Source organism: Budorcas taxicolor, chromosome 11 (assembly GCF_023091745.1).
Source record: "Budorcas taxicolor isolate Tak-1 chromosome 11, Takin1.1, whole genome shotgun sequence".
NCBI classification, from domain to species: domain Eukaryota; kingdom Metazoa; phylum Chordata; class Mammalia; order Artiodactyla; family Bovidae; genus Budorcas; species Budorcas taxicolor.
Genome location: NC_068920.1, coordinates 69060111 through 69086153, shown reverse-complemented (window position 1 = coordinate 69086153; position 26043 = coordinate 69060111). Strand labels below are relative to the sequence as shown.

Genomic DNA, 26043 nt, shown 5'->3' with positions numbered 1-26043 from the left:
CAGACCTATGATTTCACATACGGGCAGTTTCACTTAATGTAAGTTTTTAGAAGGTCGTTGCTATCGAATGAGTCTCTAGATCTGTTTTAGAATCATCTCTCAAAACTTAAGTCAACCAAAAAGCTATTTCAAATAATAATTACAATTCTGAAGAATTTTAATACTAGCAGAGATATGACGGCCTCGTAGTGGTATTTGCAAAGTGCCTGATCACTGCCCAAAGCGATTCTGGTGAACTGCCCGCCTCCTCGGCCACTGGGCGACAGACCCTCTCAGACCCCTGCACCAGCGTCTGTGGTCCGCAAGGAGGACGGGGCTCACCTAGCTCTGGCCCCAGTGATCAGTAGGCCAAGCAATCCGACTTGCAAATAAATGTGAGCCTGGAGTTCAGGATCTGCAGGGTGAAGGAGAAGGAGCAGTGAAAGGAGAACTATGGGGGAGGAGAGTAAGAAAAAGGAAAACAGGGAGCAAAGAGGGAGAGGCATGGGAGCCCACGTGCCTGAAGTAGCCATGTGCCTGCGCCAGGAGCCACCTGACTTGACCACCCACTCTCCACTCACTTCATCCAAGCCACCAGACGGGCCCATGTCAAGGAGCAAGGGGTCGTCCGCATGAGTGCTGCTCAGGTCAAGGCCTGGAGACAAGCCCAGAAAGCGACCCCTGGGTCTGCTGTCATCGCCCATGGAGCTGTGTCCACTCTGTGCTCGGATGTGGGGAACGCGACCCACAGTACTCGGCCGAGGCTTCTCCACTCTTCAAACTCAAAACGGCTCAATAATATGCTACTATATGAGCACTGATGCTGAATGTTCATAATATAAACTTCAATTTGAAGCAACAATGTTACACAGTTCAGCTGTTGTTACCAACCTACTCTGTAAGTTAAATATACAAATTTAAAATTATTTTTATTGAGTAAAAACAAGTTTCCACTGACGTAAAACTGTCAAACGGCTAACTCTCTCTTAACTAGGAGAGAGATGCAAATGGGAGAGGAGACAGCAGAACATAAAATATAATCTGCCATTCTACCCTAAAATCTGCACTTTCAAAATCTCCCTTAACACACAGCATGTATAGGATTATGGTTGTCCTGTAACATACCCAGATGTTAGCCCTGCAGATAACAAAGCACGTTTAACAATTTACCATAACATTAACAACTGACACAGCACTAGTGTCTATCAGTTTTGTCTTATGTGTACGGATTTATACTTTGGATAAAGGCAGAAAGGCTGAAAAATGTAGGGTTAAAGTTTGGGTATCGTACCTATCTTCAAGGCTGAATGAATGTTTTGTAAGGCGATTCAAGAGCTAAAATGCTTGTTTTAACAAATCAACAAAGGGATGAACTGCTCTAGGAAGGAAAACTCCAATCTGAGGGTCACTCATACGAGGGAAGAATGTGAAGTGCCCTTGACCTTGGTCAGAAACACGGCAGAACACAGACCTGGGAACTCATGAGCACGAGGCTTGCGTGTCTCCCCGCTGACTTCTGTTAGCGGACCGGAGTGACGCCACTTCACACACCACGAAACCTCTGGTGCCTCAGCGGCACCCCGACTGCCCCACGCTGCTCTGAGTGACCCCCAGACTCAGCGGCCCCTCTCCTGCCAACTGTACGTCTCCCAGCCGTCCTGGACCCCCAGGCTCTGGCTTTCTACCCCCTCATCCTATCCCCCGAGTCTCCTGCCGTCAGACACCACCTCCAGCAGGATCACTCCCCTCTGGAGCTTACAGTCAGCTTCACTTGGAAAAGACGATGCTCCCAGGAGGGAGTGATTCCTGGCTGAGAGGGAGGTCAGAGCTGCCATGACTACGTGGCAGGAGCATCCAAGGGCTGGGCAGTCTACTCTCCAAAACTCAACTCACAACTGAAGGGAAGGAGGAGCAGAGACCAGCACTGGGCTCCCTTTTGGTTTCTATGAAGAGAGGCAACATGGGCGCCAAGGACCGCCGTGTCCCCTGAGCATTCTTAGCAGGTGCCCGGCAGCACTGCAAACGTGCTCCCCGTGGGGAGCCCTGCAGAGTGGTCTGGCAGTACTCACTAAAATACTGTGATGAACTGCTACAGTCTTTTGCTTGGGAAAAGACAGAAAAATCGTGAATTTCTAACGTATTTGAGTTTTAAAAAACCCTCAAATTTCCCCAAAGACCAAAACAGACAAATGAGCATAATTCTTAAAATTCAACAAATGTTTTATACCAGACTTGCAGCTAATTATGTGACTAGGGCCAATATAAATGACTTTACTACATCACTTGTTTAAAAAGAAATTCCTTCCTAACCAGAGCATGAAAGGCAAGATTTTCCCCACCACAGGAAGGAAAGGAGGGAGAAAGGGAAAGAAAAGGACTTTATTTTTTGAACCTAATTTAAACCTCTTAAGAAAATTCCACAATAATCAAGATCTCTGTAAATACTGTCAATATATGTGAACTTGCTTGAAAAACTACAGTTACAGTTATATTTACATTTTTGGAAACTTAACTTCACGGCCATGTCACATGCTGTATCTTCCTCTTGGCTTCTGGGGGTTTCAGGTTAATCTGAAAACACAGGAGCAGAAGTCAGTGCACACTTGCAGAAATGCCGAAGGACACCCCAAAGGCATATTTTACACCCAGACTGACCCCGGATACAGGAATGGTGGCGCACTGCTGCCGCCTGGTGGAGGAACTGGAGGCAGCAGGAAAAAAGGCCAGCCCCTAGTCCTGTGTTTACAGCTGCCCAGGGCACAGACAACATGCCCAGGCCTGGAGGTCAGCCCAGAGCCAACTCAACCAGCACCCTCAGGAGGTGCTGGAATGCGACCCTGACCCCAGTGGGGTTTTCTGGAAGCCCCCTCAGAGCTGAGACCGACGGCCACTCCAGACCTGCTTCCTCCCTGCAGGGCCCATCGCACCCCAACCTCAGTCTATGATCTGAGTACAAGATTTGAAAGAAAAGTCACACCTCTCAAAGAATGCAAGTTTTCTGAGTAGAAAAATGCTTTCCAAGAGTTTGGGGGGAAAAAAAAAAATCCTCAGTGCTCACTGGCTCACTGACCATAATATTCAAGGGCCTCCCTCACAGTTCCGCCTCTGCTCTCCCCCGCGCCCCCAGCAGTGACTGAGGACAAAAGCAGTGTGGCGTCACCAGAAGTGCATGTTCCGGGGCCAAGCACATCTGAACTCAACTACAGGCTGGAGCCCTAGACTAGTTTGTTTAAACTATTGAGGCGGCTTCCTCTTCATCTGTGAAATGGGAACAGCTACTGTACCCACTGCAAGGGGTGGCTGAAAGGGGCCTGAGCGATGAACCGAAATGAGAACTCTGGGCTGGTCAGGTCCCTGCAGCTCTCTCCGGGGTCTGCTATTCATGTCTCAGCTAGTCAGTCTTGATCTCTTTGACACAGAACATGGAGATGATAACAAAGCTGAAGAATATACAGGAATGCTGTGGACCGAATACCTTTGTCCCTCAAACTCCCTGTGTTGAATCCTGACCCCCAAGGTGGCGGTGCTGGAGGGGGGCCTCTGGGAGGCAGTTATGTCATGAAGGGGATGAGTGCCTGCCCCCTTAAAACAGACCCGAGAGAGCATCCTGCCCCTTCTGCCAGGAGAGGACGCAGAGACAGCGGCCGACTCTGAACCAGGAAGTGGGCCTGAGCAGACGCTGAGTCTGCCTTGACTGTGGGCCCGTCTCCAGGGCTGCAGGAAATGAACGTTTACTGTCAGAGCCACTCAGTCAGCGGTGTCTGCTGTTAATATCGGCCTGAATGAACTAAGACAAGGAGTAAAAGCTATAAGACTGCACATATATATATGTAAAATCTCATAATTAAACTCAATATATTCTGGCAACTATACAGATCTGCCATTTGAAATGCAAGCATTCAGATGGTAAGTCTAGTGGAGCCTAACAGAGCAGTCTCCCAAATCACCTCCATCCTCCTAAAGACAGGTGCATGTGAGGGGGAGAGGGAGGCAACTGGTAAACTCTAAAGATTCTGGTGTGATTTTAAGGTAAGTGCAAAACAGACCGATTCAAGGCCAATATCTACAATGCCGCTTAATAAATGCGTAACCCTGCCCAACTGAGTTAATATTCTGAGTCTTGCTAACACAGGACTACTTCTCTCCTTTAGTTCCAAGAGGACAATCTAGGAAAAGTGCCCAAAAGGCACTCCCTTTAACATGTTTTAAGCAGAAATAAACTGAGTGCACTTTAAAAGACATTAGCTTATCATGGATCCCAGGGCCACACACAGGGAATGAGTTGTACAAACGAGACAGCTCTGCACAGCGGACCTCAGGCATGCAGCTGGCGCAGAGACCACAAGGCAGCACTCACCGTGGCCTCGGCCTCCTCCTTGGGAGCAGCTCGCTTTAACTTCACGGGAGTGGCTCCCACAGGCGACAAAGGCGGCGACTTCACAGGCCCCGAAGGACCTTTCCTATGCGTTAAGTCATGGTTCTGTTTAGTGTCATTATTAGTGTGTCCCATTTTACTGTTCGTAGGCAAATTGGAAGACAAAACTAGGGGTGAAACACTTGAAGAGGAATCTGACAATTTTCTAAAGGCATTACTGGTAGCGCTCGCCTGGGGCGGGGGCCTGAGCCGGTCATTATCCCCGTTCTCCGTCTTCTTCACTTTTATGCTTGTACTTGTTGAACTGCCGTCAAACACAATGAGGGGTCTTTTCCGCAACCCATCTGCAGGGCTACTCCTGAAATCACAGAGATGTATTCATGAAAAGTACTCTCTGAATGGCAAATCAGTTCCCTGGAACTCAAAGCTAAAATGATCAAAAAAGATTTGCCTAACCTAAATAGAGGACTACTGGAAATGAAGTTTTCTATGTTTACCCTAAATGAAATAACTTTCTGCTGCTTTGAACTTTACAAAATTTATCAACAAAAATTTAGTTATCTTTCATGTATACAGAAGATATAGTTATTTTTAGAACATCAATCCATCAACTAACCCTAAAACTTCAAGTGGGCCTTATGAAGCATTATACGAACAAAGCTAGTGGAGGTGACGGAATTTCAGTTGAGCTGTGTCAAATCCTAAAAGATAAGGCTTCAAAAGTGCTGCACTCAATATGCCAGCAAATTTGGAAAACTCAGCAGTGGCCACAAGACTGGAAAAGGTCAGTTTTCATTCCAATCCCAAAAAAAGGCAAAGAATGTTCAAACGACCACACAATTGCACTCATTTCACATGCTAGCAAGGTAGTGCTCAAAATCCTTCAAGACAGGTTTCAACAGTACAGGAACTAAGAACATTCAGATGTACAACTTGGATTTAGAAAACGTAGAGGAATCAGAGATCAAATTGGCAACATTCACTGGATCATAGTAAAAGCAAGGGATTTCCAAAAAACCTCTACTTCTGCTTCACTGACTAAGCTAAAGTCTTTGACTGTGTAGATCACAACAAACTGTGGAGAACTCTTCAAAAGATCGAAATACCACACCACCTTACCTGTCTCCTAAGAAACCTGTATAAAAGACAAGAAGCAACAGTTAGAACCAGACATAATGAACTGGTTCAAAACTGGGAAAGGAGTACATCAAGCCTGTATATTGTCACCCTGCTTATTTAAGGTATATGCAGAGTACAACAAGCGAAATGCCAGGCTGGATGACTCACAAGCTGGAATCAAGATTGTCAGGAGAAACATCAACAACCTCAGATACACAGATGATACCACTCTAATAAAGACCTACAAGACCTTTTAGAACTAACACCCAAACGAGATGTCCTTTTCATCTCGTTCATCTCCAGGGGACTGGAATGCAAAAGTAGGAAGTCAAGAAACACCTTGAGTAACAGGCAAATTTGGCCTTGGAATGCGGAATGAAGCAGGGCAAAGGCTAACAGAGTTTTGCCAAGAAAATGCACTGGTCATAGCAAACACCCTCTTCCAACAACACAAGAGAAGACTCTACACATGGACATCACCAGATGGTCAACACCGAAATCAGACTGATTATATTCTTTGCAGCCAAAGATGGAGAAGCTCTATACAGTCAACAAAAACGAGACCAGGAGCTGACTGTGGCTGAGATCATGAACTCCTTATTACCAAATTCAGACTCAAATTGAAGAAAATAGGGAAAACCACTAGACCATTCAGGTATGACCTAAATCAAATCCCTTATGATTATACAGTGGAAGTGAGAAATAGATTTAAGGGCCTAGATCTGATAGATAGAGTGTCTGATGAACTATGGAATAAGGTTCGTGACATTGTACAGGAGACAGGGATCAAGACCATCCCCATGGAAAAGAAATGCAAAAAAGCAAAATGGCTGTCTGAGGAGGCCTTACAAATAGCTGTGAAAAGAAGACAGGCAAAAAGCAAAGGAGAAAAGGAAAGATATAAGCATCTGAATGCAGAGTTCCAAAGAACAGCAAGAAGAGATAAGAAAGCCTTCTCCAGCGATCAATGCAAAGAAATAGAGGAAAACAACAGAATGGGAAAGACTAGAGATCTCTTCAAGAAAATTAGAGATACCAAGGGAACATTTCATGCAAAGATGGGCTCGATAAAGGACAGAAATGGTATGGACCTAACAGAAGCAGAAGATATTAAGAAGAGGTGGCAAGAATACATGGAAGAACTGTACAAAAAAGATTTTCACGACCCAGATAATCATGATGATGTGATCACTCAGCTAGAGCCAGACATCCTGAAATGTGAAGTCAAGTGGGCCTTAGAAAGCATCACTACGAACAAAGCTAGGGGAGGTGACAGAATTCCAGTTGAGCTATTTCAAATCCTGAAAGATGATGCTGTGAAAGTGCTGCACTCAATATGCCAGCAAATTTGGAAAACTCAGCAGTGGCCACAGGACTGGAAAAGGTCAGTTTTCATCCAATCCCAAAGAAAGGCAATGCCAAAGAATGTTCAAACTACTGCACAATTGGACTCATCTCACATGCTAGTAAAGTAACGCTCAAAATTCTCCAAGCCAGGCTTCAGCAATACGTGAATCGTGAAATTCCTGATGTTCAAGCTGGTTTTAGAAAAGGCAGAGGAACCAGAGATCAAATTGCCAATATCCTCTGGATCATGGAAAAAGCAAGAGAGTTCCAGAAAAACATCTATTTCTGCTGTATTGACTATGCCAAAGCCTTTGACTGTGTGGATCACAATAAACTGTGAAAAATTCTGAAAGAGATGGGAATATCAGACCATCTAACCTGCCTCTTGAGAAATCTGTATGCAGGTCAGGAAGCAAGTTAGAACTGGACATGGAACAACAGACTGGTTCCAAACAGGAAAAGGAGTATGTCAAAGCTGTATATTGTCACCCTGCTTATTTAACTTGTATGCAGAGTACATGATGAGAAACGCTGGGCTGGAAGAAACACAAGCTGGAATCAAGATTGCCAGGAGAAATATCAATAACCTCAGATACGCAGATGACACCACCCTTATGGCAGAAAGTGAAGAGGAGCTAAAAAGCCTCTTGATGAAAGTGAAAGAGGAGAGTGAAAAAGTTGGCTTAAAGCTCAACATTCAGAAAACGAAGATCATGGCATCCGGTCCCATCACTTCATGGGAAATAGATGGGGAAACAGCGGAAACAGTGTCAGACTTTATTTTTGGGGGCTCCAAAATCACTGCAGATGGTGACTGCAGCCATGAAATTAAAAAATGCTTACTCCTTGGAAGAAAAGTTATGACCAACCTAGATAGCATATTCAAAAGTAGAGACATTACTTTGCCGACTAAGGTCCGTCTAGTCAAGGCTACGGATTTTCCAGTGGTCATGTATGGATGTGAGAGTTGGACTGTGAAGAAGGCTGAGCGCCAAAGAATTGATGCGTTTGAACTGTGGTGTTGGAGAAGACTCTTGAGAGTCCCTTGGACTGCAAGGAGATTCAACCAGTCCATTCTGAAGGAGATCAGCCCTGGGGTTTCTTTGGAAGGAATGATGCTAAAGCTGAAGCTCCAGTACTTTGGCCACCTCATGCGAAGAGTTGACTCACTGGAAAAGACTCTGATGCTGGGAGGGATTGGGGGCAGGAGGAGAAGGGGACGACCGAGGATGAGATGGCTGGATGGCATCACTGACTCGACGGACGTGAGTCTGAGTGAACTCCGGGAGATGGTGATGGACAGGGAGGCCTGGCGTGCTGCGATTCATGGGGTCGCAAAGAGTCGGACACAACTGAGCGACTGAACTGAACTGAACTGAACTACTCTAATGGCAGAACTGAAGAGGAGCTAAAGAGCCTCTTGATGAAAGTGAAAGAAGAGCGTGAACAAGCTTAAAACTCAACATTCACAAAACTAAGATCATGGCATCCAGTCCCATCACTTCATAGCAAAGAGATAGGGAAACAATGGAAACAGTGATATACTATTTTCTTGGGCTCCAAAATCACTATGGATGGTAACTGCAGCCATGAAATTGAAAGATTCTTGCTCCTTGGAAGAAAAGTTATGACAAAGCTAGGCAGCATATTAAAAAGCAAAGACATCACTTTGCCAACAAAGGTCCCTATAGTCAAAGCTTTGGTTTTTCCAGTAGTCTTGTACCAGTGTGAGAAGTGGACCATAAATAAGGCTAAGTGCTGAAGAACTGATGCTTTCAAACTGGGATGCTGGAGAACTCTTGAGAGTCCCTTGGACAGCAAGGAGATTAAACCAGTCAATCATAAAGGAAATCAACCCGGAATATTCACTGGAAGGACTGATGCTAAAGCTGAAGCTTCAATACTTTAGCCACCTCATGTAAAGAACTGACTCACTGGAAAAGACCCTGATGCTGGGAAAGATTGGGGGCAGGAGAAGGGGACAACAGAGGATGAGATGGTTGGATGATATCACTGACTCAACGGACATGAGTGAGCAAACTCAGGGAGATGGTGAAGGACAGGGAAGCTTGGTGGACAGAGACTTGGACATAACTCATTGACTGAACAACAACAAAAAATTTTAACTTCTAAAAGTTATCATCCTGTTGACAGAGTTATCCTGCCCATGTATCACTGGTTATTTAGAAAGGCTAACAAACTATACAACTACACTAAACCACCATACTGGCAGCTTACAAACAAGGAATTGACAGGACATCTGACCCCACTCATTAAAAGTCCTTAAAGTCCAGGCATTTTCTAAACTAACTGTAACATGTATATAATTTTAAGTTTACAACTGGCAAGTCTTCACATTCAGGTTCTGGAAACCTAATTTCCACTCTTAATTCTAAGTATAAATAATAAAAGCATTCATTTGTTCAATATTAATTAGACCTCAAGTGAAACAAACGTCTTAGCCAGGGCGGGGGGGGGGGGGGGGGGGGGGGGGGGGGGGGGGGGCGGCCTTTCAGTTAGACATGTTGAAAGAGCTTGAACAACCAGTTATTAGGAAAAACACTTCAGCTTTGCTACTGAGAGTCCTACTAAGGACCAGCAGCATCAGCACCATCTCAGGAGCTTATAAGAAATATGCTCATCCTGAGCTGACTGTGTTCTGATCAACCTTGAGACTGTACACACATCTGTTTGCCAAAAGATTATACACAGATGACACAGGTGTTATGTTCTTCTGCTATTCTCAGAAGTGGGAAATAATCACCCATCAGTCAGGAATCTTTCGTCGTCACTAGAGATTAAAACCACTAACTCAGAGCGAAGGTGCTCCTTATGCAGCCCTCTCATTCCATCTTCTCCCACTGTCTGTAGTGCACTGCCTAGGACAGTGATGCTCTAAAAAAAATATTCAGCGATTAATCAATAGCACCCACATGTAATGAAATAGACACAGGAAAATAATTTATTAGGCCACTTAGAGATCTTAAGAAACTTCATCCTAACTAACTATGCTGATTAATTAAAGGTATAAAAGGAAATTAATCTGCTTGTGGTTTTACGAACATTTTTCTGGAATTTAAAATTTTCTGGCGTTTATGGAAGTGATACAACCATCTCTTTATTTCTATTTTATTCACAGACCTCACGGCCTTATCTGACTCCACTTTTTTCTCCTACTTTAATAAATCTTGTTGGCTCTGCCTCCAAAACACAACCAGACCCCAAATGCTTCTTACCAAGTCCAGTATCTCCCCCAGAATCACCACTGTCTACTGCCAGGATTACAGAATAACACCCGGCCTGGTTCCGTCACCCTCCCCCAACCTTAAACCACGACTCACTATAGTAGCCAGAGTAAACCTCTTAAAATGTGCATCAGACGGTATTATCTCTCTGCTCAAAATCCTGCAGTGGCTGCTCATCTCAGGGCAGCCCAGGTCTTCCCGTGCTCACCCTCTGCACCACCTTTCCTGCTCGGTGCCGCCTGCCTCCAGGCTGCTCCTGGCCATCGTGCGGACACACCCCTGGCCTGGCGCTCGCGTTCGGCCCAGAACCTGGCTCACCCTCTGCTTTCCACAGGTCTCTCCACGGAAATGTCACTTCTCAGTGAGGCTGTCCCTGGGCACTTCACCCACAGCTGTCATCCCTCTTCCCATGCCACTTTTCTCCTTCGCATTTACCACAGTGCAGCATGCCCTGTATTTGACTTAACATTTTTACTGTGTTTCTCCCAATTCAAATTGGAACAAGGAATTCGGTCAGTTTTATTTACACTACAGCATAATGCCTGATGCTCAATAAACAGTAGCTGAGTATTTTTTAACCAGGCAAGATTGTTCAGTCATATAAAACAATAACCAGAACCAGAGAAAAGTACCTTTTTGTCTCACTTTTTATCTCGTGTTGTTCTCTCTTCTTTTCCATCATTTTCCCCCATCTACTCTTTGGCAAATCTCTCTGAGGCAGTGGTATTGCATGCTGAACATAAAGGTCGGTCAGACTGTCTTTGTTTACTCTCATGTCATTTTCAACAGTTATGTTCTTCTGTGGAAAAGGAAGCAAAAGTAATTTCAAAATAACAGCCTTCATTTTAAGTACCTATCTAACAGGGTAAGACATGAGTGCTTAGATAAAAAGTATAAAACCACTTTCATGTTTGGACACATGCCTAACATCCTGCAAGAAGCAGTACTATAGAAAGGCTAAGCTCTTCAAGTTTTCTGTCCAGCTTCATCTTAAAGACAATGATCATGTGTCCTCAGTGTGACAAGGACAGCAGTCCACGCTGCTCAACCCACACAGGAGGCATAAAGGCCATCTCCAGTAGCAGCATCTTAACCTATGAATGCAACTGAAAACCGGGAACTGTCTGGAGAGACCAGACAAAAGAAAGCAAACAATGATAACAGCTACTCCATCCTGTCAGAAAGGTATCTAAAGGTTACTGTCATGAGCAGATGGGCGGGCTGGAGGTCTCACCCGCTATGATCTTCCCCAAGTGTCCCTCCTTGGGAAACTATATTAAACCTGAGCTCATCACCTAGACCTCAAAGCGATTCTCAAACTGTGATCTCTGGACCAGCTGCAAGAACTTGTTAAAAATGGCACTTCTCAGGCCACACTTCAAAATTACTGAACCAGAAACTCTGTGCATTGAACCCTGCAGTCTGTGTTTTCACACACCCTGCGCTGATTGTGAGGGACCTAAAAAGTTTCATAACCACAGGGAAAAAAGGTAATTGATATCTCTAAAAAATTCTACCAGGGTGGGGGGTGAGGGGGCCGGGTTTGAGAAAACCAGAGAAAGAGTACTGAGGGGAAAAACAAAAGGAAAACAACAAAACATGCCACTTAAACCCCCCCCAAAGTTTTCAGCAATTCTCCACCACTTTAAACGAAACTCATCACTTAAAAAAAAAAATTTTTTTTATACTGGACGATTAACAATGTTGTGATAGTTTCAGGTGGACAGCAAAGGGACCCAGCCGCACATATACACAGATCCATTCCCCCCGACCAAACCCCACTCTCATCCAGGCTGCTGCACAACATTGAACACAGTTCCCGGTGCTCTAGAGTACAACAAAACTCAACACTTTTTTTTTTTTTTTTGGTCTTATTTTTCGTCCGCTATCAGAGGCCACAACAGCTGAAAAAGAGCAAACACTGCTTTGAGAGCCAGGAGCCCTGAGTTCTCCGGCTGCACCATCTAACGGCGGTGTGAACACAGAAGTCACTCCACCTGTCTGGGACTCAGTTTCCCCGTCTTTGAACTCGGTGAGTGTGGAGAACGGACGACTTCTCCGATGCCCTCCAGGCCGGCAGCCGGGGACAGCCACCCCTTGTTCCCGTTCTTCTACGACCTTCCCCAGCCCCTCTTGGCAGGCCCCTGATCACACCCAGGCCGCGGGGGTCGTCTGGACTCCCCTTTCCGACCATCGGAATCCCAAAAGAGTATTCCCAACTCCCAGGAGTCCCTAGAATTCTGAGAACGTCTCTCTCTCGACAGGGGAGTGCGGAGACCTGGCCGATCCGCGTGGGGCGGAGAACGGCTCGACCCGGCGGCTGGCACGGTGGCGGCGGGTGTATCGGGTGCCGCCGAGGACTACTAGGGGCGAGCTCAAGTCCCAGCGCCTCCCCGAAGCAGGCCCGCCCGCAGCAGCGCGCCGCACCTGCTCCAGGGTGAGGAGAAGGAACTCCTGCGACAACAGCTCCGGGTGCAGCAGCAGCTCCGAATCCGTGCAGCTGCGACCGCCCACATCCCCCGCCATCGTCGTCGCCAGGAAACCCGGGCCGGCTACCCACAAGTCTCCCGCGAGCAAGCGTCCCGGAAGTGACGTCACGGCAGGCGCGGCTGCCTCGGGTGTGTAGTCACTCTGTGTCTGCCGCGCATCGCGCTCCACCTCTCCCGGAAGACTAGGGTGCTGGGCGGGCTCTAACCGGGGATTATCCCTGGGGGCATAAAGAAGTGAAAGAGCTCCCTGGAGAGGAAACTGGCGTTTCCAGTCTGGCAGGAAGAGAGGGAAAGGCGAAGTTTACGAGCCACGATTGGTCGCGCCTGGTCGCGCCTCCTATGACGTCAGAGACAGAAACCAATGGGAGTCCAAGGTCAGCCTCGCGGGAAGACGGCGAGGGAGGCCGGTAGAAGTTAGTGTAAATACGGTGGGTGGTGTTATGAACGGAGAAGGCGATGGCATCCCACTCCAGTACTGTTGCCTGGAAAATCCCATGGACGGAAAAGCCTGGTAGGCTACAGTCCATGGGGTCGCGAAGAGTCGGACACGACTGAGCGACCTCACTTTCATTTTTCATTTTCATGCATCGGAGAAGGAAATGGCAACTCACTCCAGTGTTCTTGCCTGGAGAATCCCAGGGACGGCGGAGCCTGGTGGGCTGTCGTCTATGGGGTCGCACAGAGTCGGACACGACTGAGGCGACGCAGCAGCAGCAGCAGCAGCAGTGTTCTGAAAGCTTCTTGGTTGTGTTTTTTGAACCTTTTTAGTGTTTGTTTCCTAATCTTCCTCCAATATGATTTAAGGCCAAAGGCTTTAATTCCCTGGAACGCAGCGCCTGGCCGATAGTAGACACTCAAATATTTGTTCCCGAAATAATACTCGGAATGAACCTACTCACACCTGAAAGTAAGGGCAACCGAGAAGTGCCAGGGACACAGCCGCACGTTTGTTTAGTTTCCCTAGCTGTGAAATGGGAATAACGCCCCTCACACTGTTGTGAAGATGGAGCCAAAGTAGGGCAAATCCCTCCCCCGTTACCTCTAGCTACCTGGAAATGTGGCTACCGGTTCTTGTTTTTCTTTTCTCCCCTGTGGTTTTCAGGATTTAACCTGATGTCTCAAGCTCTTCATCAGCAAAAACGTTTTATGGCAGGTAAGGCCTGTGCTTTTTATTTTTTTCCTCGTATTTTCCAGTTTAAAACTAGAAGTACTTCCCTGGTTAAAACTAAATCCTTTAAGCTAACTCTTGGTGCCTCTGAAACAAACGTTTCAGGATAGAAGGAGTATCCCCAGGGCAGAAGAATAAAATCAGGAGTCAGAGAGGAGGAAGTATTGGTAAAGTTCCAGCACCCTCCCCACTCCAGGGGAAGGAGAGACAGGGTCTTTGGTAATGTCTGCCCTCACTCCATCCTAGGAAGAGCCTTAGAGAGAAGAGCCTCTGAAAACAGGTGGTCTGCTGTGCAGAAGTAGGGCGGGGGATAATTTGCCTTTCTAACGATTTTTGAGATGCTGTTTCTAATGTGTACAGGCAGAAGGGCCACCTGAAAGAGACTTCTGCCACATCGAAGCACGGAAGCTACAGGCATTTGACCTGCAAGCCAGGGAGACACCATGATTGGAGGCTTCAAGCCAGGCTTGACAGCACCTAAACCACAAGACTGAAAACCAAACCCCAGAGGGGACAAGAGCACCTCTGAATTCGTGCGGGACCAGAGATGTGAGGACCAGACATCTCCTGCTTCTCCTTGTCCTGGCACCTTACACATTCCCTAACCAGACACAGTCCTGAGGAAGAGCGCTGGCCTCCCGTGATAAGATTATTGTCACTGGCAGCTAAGTGGGGCTTAAAGTAGAAATAAAGTTCAGTTACAGAATAAAAGTTCCATTTGTTCCACATTTGAGTTTGTAGACTGAAGTTTATTCTTGCTACAACAGTATTACCTGTATTACATAGTAACTGAAAATGCTCAGGTTTTATTATGAGAATTTCCCCTTCCTCAGAGATCATGAGGTTTTCATTAACATTATTTGGGGCCTGTAGTTGACAAGAACAAAGCTGAGGAAAACTAACAAACACTGCCCTGCTTGGCGTCGTCACCTCACTGGTTATGAGCTCCTCTGGAACAGAGTCCACCACCCCACCCCGACGCCCTGCCTCGGCCCTAGCAACACAGTGCATACACTGAGTAGATATTCAGTGTCTATTGAATGAATGAACCATGAACAAGATATATAATGAGAACCTGGGATGTTGATTTCTCTTATTAGCAGTATAATACTAAGAATTCAGTTGTATCTATTCAATGCTTAATCTTCATTAATGTTTTAGGCCATCTTTTTCACACTCTATAGAATAACTTGTTTAGTATGGACCAAAGGGATATTTAATAAGGATAATAAATGACTTCCCTGGTGGTACAGTGGATGGGAATCTGCCTGCCAATGCAGGGTTCACGGGTTTGATCCTTGGTCTGGAAAGATGCCACATGCTGCAAGCAACTAAAGCCTTTGTTCCACAGCTACTAAGCCCACACTCCAGAGCTTGTGGGATGCAACTGCTGAGCCCATGTGCTGCAATTACTGAAGCCCATGAGCTTAGAGCTGGTGCTCCACAAGAGAAGCCACCACAATGAGAAGCTCATACACCACAACTAGAGAATAGCCTCTGCTTACTGCAACCAGAGAAAGCCTTTGTGCAGCAAGGAAGACCCAGCACAGCCAAAAATAAATATCAGAAATGAAGTTAATTGATAATTCCTTTGAAAACTTTATATTCTTAAATATGATTAATCAAGACAACATGCTGCTGCTGCTGCTAAGTCGCTTCAGTCGTGTCCGACTCTGTGTGACCCCATAGACGGCAGCCCACCAGGCTCCCCTGTCCCTGGGATTCTCCAGGCAAGAACACTGGAGTAGGTTGCCATTTCCTTCTCCAATGCATAAAAGTGAAAGTGAAGTTGCTCAGTTGTGTCCGACTCTTCGCGACCCCATGGACTGCCGCCCACCAGGCTCCTCCGTCCATGGGATTTTCCAGGCAAGAGTACTGGAGTGGGGTGCCATTGCCTTCTCTGCAAGACAACATGAGGAGTATAGAATTAGCCAGGTGCAGATCTTTGCATGTTTATGGATTAGTTTCATAGAGCTGCCAGACATGTGAAAAACTTCAGGAAGAAGGTTTGTAGATGGAATAATGAGCACGTGTGGAGTTTGCCATTTTAAGAATCTTACGACAAATTTCTTCAAAAAGGAAATAACTATTTCTGAATTATCTTCTTTTGCTCCTCTTTGTTAACACATCTTCACTCCTAGATTGTTTAAAGCAGAAGACAAATGTTCCGTAAACTATTTCAACCAACAGAGCTTAATTTTATGTATAAAAAATTCTGCCGTGGTGTTGAGTTCTTATCCTTGCTCTGTTCTTACTCTGTGGAATGTAGGGGAAGTCTTTCACTTTGTGTCTGTTAATTCCTGTGTACAATGTAGAAATCAGTAGTGCCTACTTCATGAGGATATTGCTTAAATGAGGCCACCACGGTAAGCCCCTTAGCCCTGTGTCTGGCTGGCAGTCAGTAGCTGTCACCTCTACCCATGGCGGAGCACTGGAACGACAAAGCAGAGTAGATTCTAGGCCAAGTGGGCCAGTGATGAGCTGATGACCAGTCACACATTCTCCATGGGCCTGGGCAAAATGACATGGATGAAAACTCAGGTGGAGCCAGCTCCCTGGCTCCACCAGACCTGCACTTGCCCTTGAAGCACAGGTAGCTGTACACTCTGGAAACCCCTTACCCACCTGGAGGTTGGGCCAGTGATGCTGGATCCACAGGGTCAGGACTGAAACTCTGTCTGGGGCTGGTGGGATGTGTGTGGCCGGCCAGAAGGGAAGGACATAAGTGGTCACAGAAAATTAATTCCTGATAATTCTTTATTTGCTTCATTTGACTTTTTGGGGGGTCATTTGTTTTTCTCCCTTTGAAACAAGGCTGCAGAGTAGTAGCTGGTATCTGCGTCTAGATTGGGGACGACATCTTTGTTTTATTCTCCAGGGGCTGGAGGAAAGCTGAGGTCTTGGGGGCCTCTTAAAGTCAGGAAAATCATTGAGAAAATTGGGCTTTTTACATGCTGATAATTGCGCAGTGATGGCCCTAGAGGGAATTTTCTTTTTCTCTGTGGAACTGGAGTTTGACTATATGTTAAAGAGAGGCCCATGGATTCATCCTAACCTAGGACTCTATGCTATCCCCAAAGGGATAGCTATCGATGGGCGTTCCTGAAGGAGTGGGTAAATAGTCCAGGACTCCCTGCCTCAGTAAGGACACCCTGCGAATTCACCGCCCCTGGGGCTCGCGGCTAGCTGTGGGCCTGGGGCGGGCGGCGGGCGGCTCGTGCCCGGCAGTCCATTTCAGCCCTACCGGGGCCACCAGCCGCCATCCACTCACTCCTCCAGTCCAACTACGTCAGGTGGCCGTGCGGTCCAGCCTTTCGTAGGATGGAGGGATGGGTGGATTCACTTGTTCGTTCAGCAAGTACACTGCCCAGCGCCGTCGCGGTGCTAGAAATAGGGCGGCGAGCGTGTCCAGCAGACCCGGGGGAGGAGAAAGCGCGGCCCCGGCAGCTGCAGCCTTGCCGCGTTACCGACCCCGCCCAGGGCTCGGCAGGCTCCGCTCGTGCGCCGCAGAGATCTGCGCCGTCTCCCCGCCCATCGCCCCCGCGAGCCCCGAGGCAGGCGCTCCAGGCCCCCCAAATCCGGGGCATCCGAGGCCAGAGGGGCGCCCCCTCCTGCGACCCGGCCCAGGGCGGGGTCTGCAGCCGACGCGGGGCTCAGGCCGGACGCGGAGCGGCGCTCCCGCCCCGGCCACCCACGTGACGGGAAGCGGCGGGGCTGGGCCGGGCCGGAGCCGGAGCCGGGGCCGGGGCCGGGGCCGGGGCCCAGGGGCGCGGGGCCCGGAGCGGCCGGAGCGCGGCCGGTGAGCGGGCCCAGCGGCGGGGCGGAGACGTGAAGGGGGTTAGGGGGCGGCGGGTACGAGCAGGTGCGCGCGGGCAGGTGGCGAGGAGGGGACTGCGGCCGAGCGGGGGGTGGGCGCGCAGCGCGGGGACCGGGCGGGTGTGCGGCGTGCGCGTGTTCGGGGCTGGGAAGACCCGAGACCGCGTCCGGGTTTGAGTGAGCTGTTCTGGGGGGAGGAGCCCAGCAGGACGACGCCCCGCGACCCCTGCCCCTCCACGCGAGTATGCGATCGTTTTGTCGCTATGGTTGACATTTCCTGGAGCTCCTGGGATTTGAGAACGCATATTCCGGGCCACATTCGGGCCCGACTGTCTGGCCTGAACTGGGAGACCCGGCAGGGGTGTGTGATGGGAGGCGGGGATTCCTCGCCGCCGTTCCGCCCTGGGACGCAGGTGCTATGGAAGTTGGCTTCTCCTCTGCCCGCCTTATGTGTTTTAAGAGGTGGCTTTCAAGACAGAAGCTGCCACCTCTGGTTGCTCGCACCTGTCATCACTCCCGCCAAAGGCTTCGGGTGACCATTAAACCACCCACCCCCGCCCCGCCCCAGGCCCTAGCTGGCTGCAGGAAATGGGGTTTCACATAGCTCTTCATGCACATAGGCCGTATTGAGTTCAGGGGTCCCAACCTGTCGGATCAGGGTTCCCTCCTTGAGCAAGTGCCCGGGGAGGACAGAAAGCCGTGGAGACAGTGGTGGCAGGTGGAGACCCGGGGAGAACGTGTGTGGAGGGTCCACCGCGGTGTGAGCCGGCAGCCCGGCCGGGAGCTCACGGCTGGAGGGGCCACCGAGCCCGCTGCCTCTCCTCTGGGCTCCCTTCTCTGCTGGTCAGCAGGAAACTCCAGCCTTATGGTCTGATAGGAAGGAAGAGCTGGACAGCTGCTTCCTTTTCTTTTTCCTTCCACTTCTGCCAGCCTTGCTGCCTCCGCGGTCACGGAAGCGGCCTCTCTGGTGTATGACCTTCCCAAGCCGGGTTCTTCGCTTAACAGGGGCTGAGCCGCTCTGTGGTGGGAGTGGGGGGATGGAGTTGTGGGTTCAAACCCTGCCCCTGCCCCTTCTAACTGGGAGCCCTGGGCATTCACTGGACGTTCTGAGCCTCAATTTTCTCAATCAAAACCGGGGAGATATGAGAAAAGATACATGCAGTGCATTAAGAGAGTGCATGTGGCACAGAGCCTGGCACTTAGCAGGTGCTAGATAAATTACAGTTAGTAAACAGAAGCGAAGTCATGGGGCCAGAGCTGTCTGGGCTCTAAAGTGGGTGGGCTCGGCTTTGAGTAATTGGTAACCGGGTGAGGGCTTGCCTCTGCAGTTAGACCCCTCCTGGACTCTGAACTCCAGAGTGCACATTTTCTGTGCACATTTTACAGAGACCTGGGGGCACAGGTGTAGTGGCCCTCACCTGCAGGTCCGTCCTCTGCCCCTTCTCTTCCACTCGACAGTGAGCCTCAGTCCTCTGGTCCTGGAGGCAGCTTGCCCTCCACGTCAGGCTCCCAGGACGCTTCAGCCTCTGCCTAACCCTCCAGTGACAGGGGTTTGCCTGAGGTCCCTTTCTCCTTCAGGCAGATCCAGGAGACAAGTTTTAAAAGCACAGAGATCAGTGTTTTAAAAACGCTAGCCTTTCCAGGCCTGATTTGCAGCTAACCTTTCTGTTCTTACACAAAACATATGGCTTATTCCTTCATGCTAATATTAAAATTTTGTGATCCTTTAAGAAAACTCGAGGAAATTTTCCTTAATGGGTTAAGCATCTTCATCTTGGCCTGAGTCCAGTTCTCATTAGAAATACATTAAAGTAATCATTTGTGGTGGCCAGGTGTTTGGAGACTGCCCAAGAATTTGGCCCGTACTTTACAACTCATCTCTTCTGTGGCAAACCTGACCCGTTTTTCTTTATTAAAAAACGCTGTACTACTAAATGAAGGCAGAAGTAGCAAGTTAATTTGGGGCTACCTGAGTGAGCTGAAATGCCTCATGCAGAAGGGCAGGAGGAGTCACTGAGTGTGCTGTGAAATCTTGCAGGTGATTTGAGGTCAGGATCTTGTCTTGATGGTCAGGTAGCTTTGTTGAGGAAATAACATTCAGGAAAAAGAAGATGTAAAAGGGGACAATTGCCTAGCATCCAGAAGGCCCTCAATAATTCTTAACAGCTGTTTGAAAGTCCAGGATTGAGGAAGATGTTACAAAGGCAATGCCCTGGAGACCCAGACCACCCTCCTACTCCCCAACCCCTGCTCCTGGCCCACCTACCCTGCCCTCCTCAGATACCCTACATTGCTTGCAACTGTTGCTGTTGCTCTTATAGGATCCATAGGATAGGTATATAGACACACACATGTGCATGTATGTGTATACAGGTGGTGTGTATAAATGGTGTATCTGTGTATGTATACATACACTTGCGTGTGTGCTCAGTTGCTCAGTCCTGTCCGACTCTTTTGTGACCCTGTGGACTGTAGCCCGCCAGGCTCCTCTGTCCATGGGATTTCCCAGGGAAGAATACTGGAGCAGGTTGCCATTTCCTCCTCCAGGGGATCTTCCCAACCCAGGGATCCAACTCGCATCTCCTGAATTGGCAGGCGGGTTCTTTACCACTGAGTCACCTGGGAAGCCCAACTTTAGGTAGAGGGTCCTTTTTAAAATGCAGGTAAGAATTCATCTTTAGTGGATTCATAGGAGGAACCTCCTGTTACAGGGCTGTGATACCCATCGGTGGGTCTTTACCTCTAGAGTGATGCCTCTCTGGTGCACACACAGCTGTGTGGGGCTCTGAAGGGCTTGTTTCATTTTAAAGGGTTGGTGTAATTCTCAAGTGATTCTTTGCAGACACATAGGATGCCACGCCCATCTCAAGGCTATTCTCATATCATGTGCACATTGTGTGACAGGAGGTGACTGTCCTTTGGTTCAAGAAAAATAATAATTGCTATTATTTTTGGCTGCGCCTCTCAGGGGATCTTAGTTCTCTGGCCAGGGATCAAACCTGTGTCTCCTGCACTGACAGCTCAGGATCTTAACCACTGGACCACCAGGGAAGTCCTCCAAAAAATAAACATTGGTGAGGATCCCATTTCAATCAATGGCACTTTGTCATAGCATTATTTTAGGATATATTTATTTCTGTCTTGGATCAGGAGTCTCTCTCTCTCTCTATATATATATATATATATATTTTTTTTTTTTTTTTCCTTTCTGTATAATTTTATCTTTGGCTATGCTGGGTCTTTGTTGCTGCACGGGCTCTTCTCTAGTGTGCCAAGCGGGCTTCCCATGGTGGTGGCTTCTCTTGTGGAGCACAGGCTCTAGGGCACGCAGACGTCAGTAGCTGTGGCTCCAGGCTCAGCAGTTGTGGTGCACGGGCTTAGTTGCTCCACAGCATGTGGGATCCTCCCAGCCCAGGAATTGAACTCGTATCTCCAGCATTGGCAGGCAGATTCTGTGCCACTGAACCACCAGGGAAGTCCTTTCCCTTTCTTTAATCTTGTGACCTTGAGTCTATTAGCCAGTTTCTGCATCTACATAATCTGTCTACTTCAAACATTGCCTTTATTCCATATTTATACTTTGCGTGGTAACCTTTAATGCAGCCTGACCTTGGTGAGATTTAATTCAGAGAGAACGCAGAGGGAAGCCAGGCCCGGAGTAACATAGCATGCAGCTCCAGCTGCCTGTGGATAGAAGTGGAGGCATTTGTGTGGCCAGGGTAGCAGAGGCTGAGTGGAGGTCGGGAAGTAAGAGGCTGGGGCCCTGAAAGGTGCCTGCACTGCCCCTTGCAGGGCTTCTGACCCTGCTGGACCATTCCCCATCTTTCAGTAACCTGAGTTGTATGAGAATATTCAGACCTTGTAAATATGGATTCAGATAAACTAAGCTCTGGATTTAGATGAACTAAGAAATGACAAGTTAATCATTCACATGGGTTGTAAATGTTTCCGTGAAGTGAGATTGTAAACAAGGAACATGCATTGTATGACTCCTGCCAGGCTTATTAAGGAGTTCCCCAGTGGCTCAGTGGTAAGGAACCCTCCTGCAATGCAGCTGACGAAGGTTTGGTCCCTGGGTTGGGAAGATCCCCTGGAGAAGGGAAGAGCAACTCACTGCACTACTCTTGCCTGGGAAATCCCATGAACATAGGAGCCTCGTAGGCTACAGTTCATGGGGCTGCAAAGACACAATTGAGCATGCGTGCACACGAAGCTTACTTAACCAAGGCTCTGTGTCTGTTTCCAGGGTAAGCTGGTTTGGGGAAATGAGTAGGGTTTTTTATAAATATTTTTAAATTAATATTTTATATATTGAAAAGAACATTTACAATTCACATGAGATGTAGAGAGTGGCAATAAAAGCAACTCAGCATAGGGAAACAGACATGACTAATACCTTTGAGATCAGCTTCTGCCGACTCACATCCTATCCCCCTTGGGTTTCTGTTCTTTATTCCCTTACTTTTCTTTATGATCTCACTATGTTGGGCTGAAACTCTAAATAGTACATTAGTCGGAACTTCCATGTTTCTGCATCTTACAAGGCCTGAAGTATCAGGCCAAATATAGCATCCACAGCTCCCCTTTCCAGGGAGGTTTACCGAGTCATGGGTGGGCCTCAGTGCATCCCCTTACTGCTGTGTGGTGCTCCATCCGTCCATTGTGGCATTTCCATTTCTTCCCAGTTGCAAACAGGACTGCTGCTAGCTTCCTTGCTCACGTCCTGCTGAACATCAGTGAGGCCAAAAGGAGAATCCCTGGCTCCCCAGTTGCCAAGGGCTTCCTCCGTCACCCAGCGGTCTGGGCAGCCTAGAAGCCTCCACCAGCAGCAGAGGCACGCTCATGGATCCGGATTCTTGCAAGCCCCCAGCGTCATCAGACTTGGGAGGTGGTGTCCCTTTGATGGGTATGAAATGAAGTCTGCTTGTAACTACAGTTTGCAATTACAGGTGGTTCTGCAGGTTGATCTCTCCCCCATGGCTGTTGACCATCGTGCTTTCTCTTCTGAATTTGAGCCCTTTGTCTGAGATGGCTATCACAGATTTTTCTCCCAGTCTGGGCCTTGCCTATTCATTTCCCTAGTGGTGTCTTTCAGTGGACACACTTTTAAATTTCTATAAAATCCTGTTTACCAGCTTTTTCTCTTTAGGTTAGTGCTTTTTGTAACCTAACAAATCTTTATGTACCCCAAGATCCCAAAGATGTTTTCCTATCTTTTCTTCTAGAAGATTGGTAGTTTTAGCTTTTGTTTTTAAAATAACTTGATCCATCTCAAATTAATTTTTATATTAAGAGATGATATGAGGTAGGGATAACCGAGGTTAATTGGAAGATCCCCTGGAGAAGGGAATGGCTACCCACCCCAGTATTCTTAACCTGGAGAATTCCACGAACAGGGCAGCTTATCAGGGTACAGTCTATTGGGTCGCAGAGTCAGACACGACTGAACTGCTAACACTTTGACTTTTCACTTTCAAGGTTAACCACATGTTCCAGCAGCCATTGATTGAAATGACTTGATTTTTTCCCCACTGAATTGCAATTGTGCCTTTGTTTCTGCTGCTTCTGATTTGTGAAACCAGAGTCCTTTCCAGAGAAAGAAGTAAGAAGCCCAAGCTTCAAGTTTGGGACAGTGTGTCTTCCAGTGGGAGTAATCCATTAACTGACCTTCTCACAAATTTGCTAAGTACCTCAACTCGCCACCTGCAAGCCTTGGAGATTCGAGGCACATCTTTACTGCTCCATGCCAACAGATTTATTCTGAGAGCCAAACACAGTGCTGGGACAATGTGCATGCCTCAGAGAGAAGATGAAGAAGGCAATGGCACCCCACTCCAGTACTCTTGCCTGGAAAATCCCACAGATGGAGGAGCCTGGAGGGCTGCAGTCCATGGGGTCGCTGAGGGTCGGACACGACTGAGCGACTTCACTTTCACTTTTCACTTTCTTGCATTGGAGAAGGAAATGGCAACCCACTCCAGTGTTCTTGCCTGGAGAATCCCAGGGACGGGGGAGCCTGGTGGGCTACCATCTATGGGGTCACACAGAGTCGGACACGACTGAAGTGACTTAGCAGTAGCAGCAGCAGAGAGAAGAATGTGAGGGAATTGGTGTGGTCCCTGCTTCTGACTCCCGTGAGATCCAAGTTGCAGGAGTGAACCCCACCATGGAGCTGTGCCCCACCATTCACTTAGACATCGAGTCAGGTGGCTGGTGGGGTTTGGGGGCACATCAGTGGCGATCATTTTTGTCTTTTTCCAAAATGTTTGTCTTGTGTTGTCTGTGGGTGAGTAGACGTGCTCTTCTTCTACCCAGAGGTTTGTTTCTGAAGATCAGTGTAGGGAGATTCTGTATATAATAAATCTCAGCTCTGTTGAGAGTTGAATATCCATTGGAAGGACTGCTGCTGAAGCTCCAATACTTTGGCCACCTGATGTGAAGAGCCGACTCATTGGGAAAGACCCTGATGCTGGGAAAGATTAAAGGCAACAGAAGAGGGCAGCAGAGGATGAGATAGTTAGAAAGAATCACCGACTCAATGAACATGAGATTGAGCAAACTCAGAGAGAGAGTGGAGGACAGGGGAGCCTGGCATGCTGCAGTCCTTGGGTTCAAAGAGAGTCAGACTTGACTTAGCGGCTGAATGACTGTTGAAGGCACGTGTGTGCTCTCCTGGCAGGGTCTCTGTTTGCCTGTGGGAGAAGGCCAAGTCAGAAGTCTTTCTTTCAGTATTTTTCACAAGTGTCAAATGATTTCCTTTCTCTGAAGTGACAACTGGGAATGACGTTTATTTGTCACGCCTGGAAACGGTTCTGTCCGTCCCTCGTTCCTCTAACCTCCCTTTCCTTTCCCGTCCCTCAGAGCCGCCGCCAACATGATGAGCACCAAGGCCTTCACCCTGGTCCCCGCCATCGAGCGGGAGCAGCTGCTGGGCGACCGGGACCGGGGGTCGCTGGAGTGTGTGGAGTGCTGCGGCCGGAACCTCTACGTGGGCACCAGTGACTGCTTCGTGTACCACTTCCTGCTGGAGGAGAAGACCTTGCCCGGCGGGTCGGCCACATACACGGCCACCAGGCAGCTGCACAGACACCTGGGTTTCAAGAAGGCGGTGAGCGAGCTGCGGGCCGCGTCGGCCCTCAGCCGGCTGCTGGTGCTGTGCGACGGCTGCATCAGCCTGGTCCACATGCTGAGCCTGGAGCCCGTGCCCTCAGGCGCCCGCATCAAGGGGGCCACGGCCTTCGCCTTGAATGAGAACCCGGTGAGCGGGGACCCCTTCTGCGTGGAGGTGTGCATCATCTCGGTCAAGCGCAGGACCATCCAGGTCTTCCTGGTGTACGAGGACCGTGTCCAGATTGTCAGGGAGGTGTCTACACCGGAGCAGCCGCTGGCCGTGGCCGTGGACGGCCACTTCCTGTGCCTGGCCCTCACCACCCAGTACATCATCCTCAACTACAGCACGGGCGCCGCCCAGGACCTGTTCCCGTTCTGCAGCGAGGAGAGGCGGCCCATCGTCAAGAGGATCGGGAGACAGGAGTTCCTTCTGGCGGGCCCTGGGGGACTGGGTGAGCAGGGCGCCCAGGCGCCTCCACTAACCTTGCCACTCTGCCCAGTCTCTCCACCTTCTGTCCTTGCATTCATGCTGAGGTTGGAAAGGGAGGTTGTGGTTGTGAAAAGCAGACACTCGTGGACTTTGTTTGGCAACATTGAGGCAACAGGCAAACAACCGCACGCCCAGTGTCTGCTCAGTTTTCATTAGATTGTTTTATGAGTGTGAGTTTCATGGCGCAAAAATAGGCCAGTCATAGCATCACCTATTTTGTGCCAAAGTAGAGCCTGAGGAACTTCCCAAGTGGCTCAGTGGTGAAGAACCTGCCTGTGAATACAGGAGGCCCAGGAGATGCAGGTTTGATCGGGAAGATCCTGGAGAAGGGAATGGCGACCCGCTCCAGTATCCTTGCCTAGGGGATCCCATGGACAGAGGAGCCTGGTGGGCTGCAGTCCTTGGGGTCGCAAAGAATCGGACACGACCTAGCACAGTACAAAGTAGAGCCTGAAGATGGCTCCAGAGAGAATTCCTGTAAGGCAATACGTGCAAAAATAAGAATCTGTAAGACTTCCTTATAGGATTTTCCACCTGGTCTGTGTTTTTTCTCCATTCTAAAAAGGAGTTGGGGGAGCTCATTTCTAGATATTTTGAAGTGTGGAGGCTCCAAGGTCATGGCCCTGATTTTCTCTTATTGACTCCAGTTCCATCCTACCAAAAAGCATCTAGTTTAGTCGCTAGCTTCTTGGAAGGGCTTTCACTGTTTCCTGTGGCCTTTCTAGTTCTAGGCGTCACCTCCTGAGAGTCATAGCTGGCCGCATCGCTGATGGTCGTAGGCATGGATGACACACCGTGTCAGGCAGAGCTTTGTTTCCTGCAAGCTGGGAATTAGGATGATAGGTTTTCCAAATCAACTGTGTTTTGTTTGCTTGTCTGTATATATATCCCCACACCTGGTTCAG

General features: G+C 48.6%; 2 protein-coding genes and 1 long non-coding RNA gene across 3 annotated transcripts in view; 2 read left to right on the top strand and 1 right to left on the bottom strand.

The window, feature by feature from the left end:
* Positions 1-2337: 2337 nt before the first annotated feature.
* Positions 2338-12832, bottom strand: C11H2orf49 (chromosome 11 C2orf49 homolog). The gene is made up of 4 exons (XM_052648892.1): positions 12493-12832; positions 10698-10864; positions 4337-4712; positions 2338-2550 (listed from the first exon to the last, which is right to left on the bottom strand). Exons 1-4 carry the CDS (start codon positions 12589-12591, stop codon positions 2494-2496), a joined length of 699 nt encoding a protein of 232 aa, XP_052504852.1. The 5' UTR covers positions 12592-12832; the 3' UTR covers positions 2338-2493.
* On the top strand, positions 12670-14443 carry LOC128056203 (uncharacterized). Its single transcript, XR_008200152.1, has 3 exons — positions 12670-12928; positions 13657-13707; positions 14083-14443. It is a non-coding gene; the product is annotated as an uncharacterized LOC128056203 (long non-coding RNA).
* Positions 14444-17492: 3049 nt separating this feature from the next.
* TGFBRAP1 (transforming growth factor beta receptor associated protein 1) overlaps positions 17493-26043 on the top strand; it is a 31535-nt gene continuing 22984 nt past the window's right edge. The window contains exons 1-2 of the mRNA XM_052647571.1: positions 17493-17521; positions 24400-25100. Of these exons, the coding sequence (XP_052503531.1) occupies positions 24413-25100 (688 nt within the window). The 5' untranslated portion in view covers positions 17493-17521; positions 24400-24412. The remainder of the gene's footprint in view (positions 17522-24399; positions 25101-26043) is intronic.

What these genes read in the sequence shown, in the direction of transcription:
- C11H2orf49 (XM_052648892.1), bottom strand. Translation starts at nt 12,591, where the DNA reads ATGGCGGGGGATGTGGGCGGTCGCAGCTGCACGGATTCGGAGCTGCTG. An exon ending in ATAAAAAGTGAGACAAAAAG is followed by an intron (nt 4,713 to 10,697) that starts GTACTTTTCTCT and finishes CTGTGATTTCAG; the next exon opens with GAGTAGCCCTGCAGATGGGT. An exon ending in AGGAGGAGGCCGAGGCCACG is followed by an intron (nt 2,551 to 4,336) that starts GTGAGTGCTGCC and finishes CTGTGTTTTCAG; the next exon opens with ATTAACCTGAAACCCCCAGA.